General features: G+C 43.4%; 1 protein-coding gene across 1 annotated transcript; it reads right to left on the bottom strand.

Annotated features, from left to right (window-relative positions):
* Positions 1-469: 469 nt before the first annotated feature.
* On the bottom strand, positions 470-6,759 carry LOC107825721 (uncharacterized). The gene is made up of 9 exons (XM_075221240.1): positions 6,424-6,759; positions 6,137-6,308; positions 5,856-5,958; positions 5,110-5,652; positions 4,234-4,305; positions 3,795-4,002; positions 3,310-3,639; positions 656-858; positions 470-590 (listed from the first exon to the last, which is right to left on the bottom strand). Exons 1-9 carry the CDS (start codon positions 6,757-6,759, stop codon positions 470-472), a joined length of 2,088 nt encoding a protein of 695 aa, XP_075077341.1.
* Between the last annotated feature and the right edge of the window lie 201 nt (positions 6,760-6,960).

Here is a 6,960-nt window from a genome sequence, read left to right as displayed (position 1 = left end):
ATATATATATATATATATATATATATATATATATATATATATATATATATAAATTAACCAACGAAACTAACACTACTCTACATTACTATATACATACAACATACATACAAAATATCCCCCACCCCACACTTTAAATGGTGGCATGTCCCCATGTCACACAAAATAAATTTGCAAGGTAAAGGAAACTTCCCTGGTAACGTCAGTCCTAGTCGAAGACAGTGCCGGGGTCAAGATGGCAAGCCCTGCCAAGTGCACGCAGCCATACCATGACCTTCCTCTCAGATTTTGCATTTTAGGTAGCCAGTGCATCAACTCGAGCCCCCAAGTCCATGACAGAAGTCTGTAACCCTGCTATTTCATGCTCTAAGGCCGCCATCTGTGTGCTTCTTCTTACCACGGATATTCCCTCAGCCTCAGCAACCTGCTCGTGCGGGGGTGACACAGCCACATCCTCAGCCTGCCCTTCGTATCACTCATCTAGCGCATCAGACTCATCGCTATTTGCTTCGATAGGTGCCACAGGATCCTTCCCAATGGTCACTTTATCAGCCCGAAACTTCTGTTCTTTTTTAACTTTTCCATCCAAGTTCCTGTTCTCCAGTACACGTACAGCCCGGCATAATCTAGTGATTGTGAAGGAAAGAAAAACCCATACCTCTGCACTGGACAACGAATGAACATTTCGTCATGAATAACCTTAGCCACATCAAAATCGTGGCCATTGATAAAGCAACAGATCAGTGCAGCTCGGGGACCATTCTCCCCAGTGGTGTTAGAAGAAGGCAGTAGGTGGCTATTGATGATATAAAGCCAACACTTCCCTTCAAAGGTGAGCGAAGCCGAGTGAAATTTCCGCCCCTGCGTAATCCACACTACGTCTTTGTTTGGCACACAGATTGTTCTAAAAAATAAATTCCAGGAGGTTGGTTCTCTACTATATGTATCATAATAGTCTTCCTCCCCACCAAATACTGGCAACCGGTAAGCCCTCCTAATGGCATCAATAGATGCATCCATATTTTTCTGTCATACCGTGCAGACAAGGTCCACATGTTCCGAGCAGTTCGTGTAGAACTACCGCACAACCATTAAATTGGCGTCATCGTGTTCTTCAAAGAAAATACCCAGCTCGCGTCTAACCAATTCCTGATACATATTGGGACATTTATTCTGGAGGGACCCCATATTAATTCTCCATTCCGGTATGGGTTTCTTAGGGGCCTTCTGACTAAAACGTTCCTGGGCTGAGCTGGATACGAACCTTGTGTTGTCAAACTGAGGTGCATTGGTCGAGGCCCGCACCCAGGATGAGCCTGCGTCACCACTAGAAGAGGCGCATATGGTTCGTCATTTCTTGGAAGGTGTCATACTAACTGAAACAAATACCACTATCAGTAAAAGGCACAATGTGTGAACCAAGAGCGGTTACTCAGACCTCACCAGCACAATTGATCACAAAATTACATTCACGAACTCACTGTGGCATTTATACAAACACTTGATGTGCAAGTGCACCCAAACACCCAATTATAACCTCAATTCCACCACAAATATACCAACATCTAATCCAACCCAACAAGATGAGATTCAACTATCACCTCACATACAAACAAGTATACTAGCAATACAAAGAAAAGAAAAGAACAACAATGAATTCTACGACAATACAAAGAAAAGAAAAGAAAAAAAATAATAATAAATAAAAACTAACTAAATTAAGAGGGAAACAGAAACCATGGCACTTACCTGAGGGAACTTGTGAGGATTTTGGTTGGGAAGTGATTGAGTGGGAGAGATGAGGGGAAGGGTGTAGGTTTTGATTTTGAAATTGGGGAGAAGGGAGGGTTTGGGCGTTTGTTTGTTGTGTTTAGAGGGGGGGGTTCCAGAATTAGGAAAGGCAAATGGGGGGGGGGTCGGGTATTAATAAAAGAAAAACAAATAAAGAAGAAAGAAAAAAATAAAAAAATAAAAATTAAACTAATTAAATACCTTACAAAACGACGCCCAGTGCGCGGTTGGTGTGCGGCCGCACATGTGTGACAGTGGGGGTCCAAAAATACACTGCCACATGTGCGGTCTGTGCGCGACCGCGCATGTGTGACAGTGGGGGTCCAAAAATGCGCGGTCGGTGTGCGGCCGCGCACGTTTATCTTTCCAACTTTTCCACTTGAGCCACTTTTAGCCCCTCATCGGATTGATTTCTTCACCCCGAGTCATTCCAGCGCGCACAAATTCATCCCTGCACATTGATAAACCTGTCAATACTTCCACAGTTCAAAATCAAACACGAAAAATAACGAAAACACATAAAAACGATATTGGGTTGCCTCCCAAGAAGCGCCTGATTTAACGTCGCAGCACAACGAATTACAACAAACCCATGGGTTGCCTCCCAAGAAGCACATGATTTAACGTCGCGACACGACTCGGGTTATCCGCGTCTTATTTAACGTCGCGGTACGACGAATTACAACAAACCCATGGGTTGCCTCCCAAGAAGCGCCTAATTTAACGTCGCGGCACGACTCGAGTTATCCCTTATCAGGGATCTTTCAAGTACGCGGTCGAGATCATTTTATCTTCCTCAACTATGCCTTGGTAATGTTTTAGCCTTTATCCATTAACTTTGAACTTGCGGGAGCCATCTTCCGAAGTAATCTCGACGGCTCCAGTTGGATGCGTCTCTACCACACAAAATGGTCCCGACCATCTTGACTTCAACTTGCCTGGAAACAACCTAAATCTTGAGTTGTACAGCAATACCATATCTCCAGGTTTAAAGTTCCGCTCAATAATATTCTTGTCGTGCATCATCTTCATTCTCTCCTTATATAGTCTTGCACTCTTAAAAGACGTGTAGCGAAACTCATCAAGCTGGTGCAACTCAATGACTCTACTTGTACCCGCCTCTTCTATGTCGAGATTCAACTACCTCATTGCCCACAAGGCTCTATGCTACAACTCCACAGGTAAGTGACACGCCTTTCCAAACATCAATTTGTACGGTGACATGCCAATTGGAGTTTTGAAAGCGGTACGATAAGCCCAGAGTGCATCATCTAACTTTCTCGCCCAATCTGTTCTTGTGGCATTCACAATATTTGCCAACGCGCTCTTTATTTCTCTGTTCGAAACTTCCACTTGCCCACTCGTTTGGGGATGATATAGGGTGGAAACCTTGTGGCATACACCATACTTTTCTAGCAACTTGGCGAAGGCGCGATTACAGAAGTGAGTGCCCCTGTCACTGATTATTGCCCTTGGGGTGCCGAATCGGGTGAATATATTCTTTCTCAAAAAAATAATTACCCCTTTTGCATCATTTGTAGGGAGCGTTGCAGCCTCCACCCATTTTGACACGTAGTCCACCGCTACGAGTATGTACTTGTTGCCATATGAGCTGACGAAAGGCCCTATGAAATCGATTCCCCATACGTCAAACACTTCTACCTCTTGAATTGGGTTCATAGGCATCTCATATTGGCGGGAAATATTCTCGGTTCGTTGGCATTCGTCACAACCCTTCACCCATAAGTGTGCATATTTGAACAATGTTGACCAGTAGAATCCCGACACCAGCACTTTCGCAGCTGTCCTTACTCCCCCGAAATGGCCACCATATGGTGATGCGTGGCAAGCCTGCAAAATAAAATATTGGTCTATCTCGGGGATACATCTCCGGATCATGTTATCAACACAAATCTTGAACAGATAAAGCTCATCCCAATAATACATGCGACGGTCACGAAAGAATGTTTTCTTTTGGATAGAGGAAAGGTCATAGGGGACAATACCATTGCCACTGCTAGCAATTGTTTATTTGGTAATGTCTCAATTATATCTTCTACCTCTACTTTCTTTTCAGCTCCCTCCAACCTTGAAAGGCGGTCTGCCACTTGGTTCCCTTCCCCTTTCCTATCGCGGATCTCCAAATCGAATTCTTGTAGCAAAAGAATCCAACGGATCAAGCGTGGCTTTGACTCCTTCTTTTCTATTAGGTACCTAAGCGTTGCATGGTCAGTATAAACAATCACTTTTGAACCAATCAAATAAGACCTGAATTTGTCGAATGCAAACACCACAGCCAACATCTCTTTCTCAGTCACGGTATAATTGAGTTGTGAACTGCTTAGTCTTCTTCTTGCCTAGTAAATTGGGTGCACCGGTTTATCCTTTCGCTGCCCTAGAACTGCTCCTATAGCATAGTCACTCGCATCACACATGAGCTCAAACGGTTGCTCCCAGTTGGGTGCAACGATGATTGGTGCTGTCACCAGTCTCTTCTTCAGCTCCTCAAATGCTAACCTGCAGTTATCAGAAAACACAAAGGAGTGATCATTTTCAAGGAGTTTACATAAGGGGTTAGCAATTTTAGAGAAATCCTTTATAAATCGCCTGTAGAAGCCGGCGTGCCCAAGGAAACTTCTTACTGCCTTGACCGAAGTGGGTAGTGGCAACTTCTCAATCACATCAACCTTAGCACGGCCGACCTCAATACCCTTACTAGACACTCGATTCCCCAACACTATATCTTCTTGTACCATAAAATGGAACTTTTCCCAGTTCAGCACTAAATTTGTTTCCACACACCTTTTCAACATTCTTCTTAAATTGTGAAGACAATCTTCGAATAAATCACCCACCACTGAGAAATCATCCATAATGACTTCCATAATATCTTCAACCATATCAGTGAAAATGGCTAACATACACCTCTGAAAGGTGGCCGATGCATTGCATAGGCCAAACGGCATTCTTCGAAAGGCAAAGTAGCCATACGGACAAGTAAATGACGTTTTATCTCTATCCTCAGGGGCTATTGAAATATGCTTGTACCCCGAATATCCATCCAAAAATCATAAGTGAGACCTCCCTGCCAATCTATCCAACATTTGGTCAATGAATGGCAAGGGAAAATTGCCTTTCCGGGTGGCTGTGTTAAGTTTTCTATAATCCATGCAAATTCGCCAACCCGTGACTATACGAGTCGAGATCAACTCATTATTCTCATTTTGCACTACAGTCATTCCACCCTTCTTTGGCACACACTGAATTGGGTTGACCCAATTATTGTCAGAGATGGGAAAGATGATTTTCGCATCTAACTACTTGATCACTTCTTTCTTCACCACTTCTTTCATGTTAGGGTCGAGCCTTCTTTGATGTTCTCTGGAAGATTTGTACCCATCTTCCAGTAGAATCTTATGCATACAAAATGCCGGGTTGATCCCCTTAATATCTGCAATGGTCCAGCCAATTGTAGTCTTGCATTCTAATAACACCTGCAAAAGTTGTTCTGCCTGCACATCTAACAAATTGGATGAGATAATAACAAGTAAAGTGGTTTTAGGTCCCAAGAAGGCATACTTGAGGTGAGACGGTAACTGTTTTAGCTCCAACTGTGGTGGCTCTTCAATTGATGGCTTAACTAGAGGTGTTTTTCTTTCTTCTAAGTGTAAGGGATCGAATTCGAGCTCTATTTTCCAGTACCCTCGCCCTTCAATGGCCAAAACCCACTTTGCCAAGTCCTCACCATCCATTTCTTCTAAGTTCATGAGGCATGCTGCTAGAGGGTCTTTTGCATTCAGAGTCTTATCTTCCTCCTCCAATATCACATCCACAGCCTCTATCAGAGAGCAGTTAGCAATGTCACTGGGTCACCGCATATCAGAGAGCAGTTAACCTCTATCACTGGGTTGAACGTTATCTCTTCATCGTTTAGTCTCATCTTTAGCTCCCCAGTTTCACAATCAATTATATCTCTCCCAGTGGCCAAGAATGGCCTCCCCAAAATTATGGGAATCTCCTCGTCAACCCGGCAGTCCAGAATGACAAAATCTGCCGGAAACACAAACTTTCCAACCTGCACCAGCACATTATCAAGTATACCTAAGGGCCTCTTCACCATTCGGTTAGCTAGCTGTAGTAACATGGATATGGGTCTTGCTCTTCCAATGCCTAACCTTTTATAAATAGCCAAGAGCATCAGATTTATGCTCACCCCCAAATCACAAAGTGCCTTAGCAAAATCATAGTTGCCTGTTGTACATGGAATTATGAAACTCCCTGGGTCAGACAGCAGCACTACATGTTTGAGTTAGTGTAACTGTGGCCAAGTGTTGAAAGTCGAACTTACGAAACATCAAGTCCTTCATCATTTTAGCATAACCAGGCATTTCCTTCAAGGCGTCAATCAATGGGATGTTCACCTGGATTTGCTTCAACATCTCCATGAATTTCTTATACTGCTCATCTTTCTGATATTTGGCCAATCTCTGGGGGGAAGGGTGCTGGAGGCCGCTTCTTTCCTGTGGTTTGAGTTTGAACCTGCTCAGGCTCTATTTTGACTTCCTTCTCTTTCACTAACTCAGTTTCCTTTGCAATCTCTTTTTCTTTGCTAGATTCAGCTGGTGCATGTTATACCGTCACCTCTGTTAACCCTGTCGAATCATCTATATTGATTGGTACTGGCACAAATGTTTTAGTTGGTCGGCTTTCGCGAGCAATTTCTTGTTCTAGATCAAGATCTCTACCATTTCTTAAACTCATCACCATAAGCTGCTTCGGGCCCTGTTCTTTTGGATTGACTTGTGTGTCTGTAGGTAGCGTCCCTTGGGGACGATTGTTTAGAGCCATAGAGATTTTCCCTAACTGAATCTCAATACCCTTTATCGCTGATTCATATGAGTCCACTCTTTCTTGCATTTTTCCAGTGGACCCAATCAGTTGTTGCAACATTCTGTTGTTGCTATCCAGCATTCTCTTAAGTTCAGTAAACCCATCATCTTGTCTCACAATCTGTTGTTGTTGAGGCTGTTGATAAGCTAGCTGCTGATTTTGCTAATTGTAGCCATGTTGTCTTTTGTATGGCACAACTTGACCCTGTGTTCTCATGGCTCCAAGATTGTTACCATTATTGTATTGTTGTTGTGCTGGTCTATACTGTTGATTCTGCTGCCC

This window comes from Nicotiana tabacum, chromosome 9 (assembly GCF_000715075.1).
Source record: "Nicotiana tabacum cultivar K326 chromosome 9, ASM71507v2, whole genome shotgun sequence".
Classification (NCBI taxonomy): Eukaryota; Viridiplantae; Streptophyta; class Magnoliopsida; order Solanales; family Solanaceae; genus Nicotiana; species Nicotiana tabacum.
Note: the sequence above shows the minus strand (reverse complement) of the source record. Positions and strands in the feature narration are given on the sequence as shown.

Coding starts and splice junctions, on each gene's coding strand:
- LOC107825721 (XM_075221240.1), bottom strand. CDS start 6,759: ATGCTGGATAGCAACAACAGAATGTTGCAACAACTGATTGGGTCCACT. Junction 4,003..4,233: donor GCACCCAACTGGGAGCAACC/GTTTGAGCTCAT, acceptor TGCAACGCTTAG/GTACCTAATAGAAAAGAAGG. Junction 859..3,309: donor CTACAAATGATGCAAAAGGG/GTAATTATTTTT, acceptor TGGATTACGCAG/GGGCGGAAATTTCACTCGGC.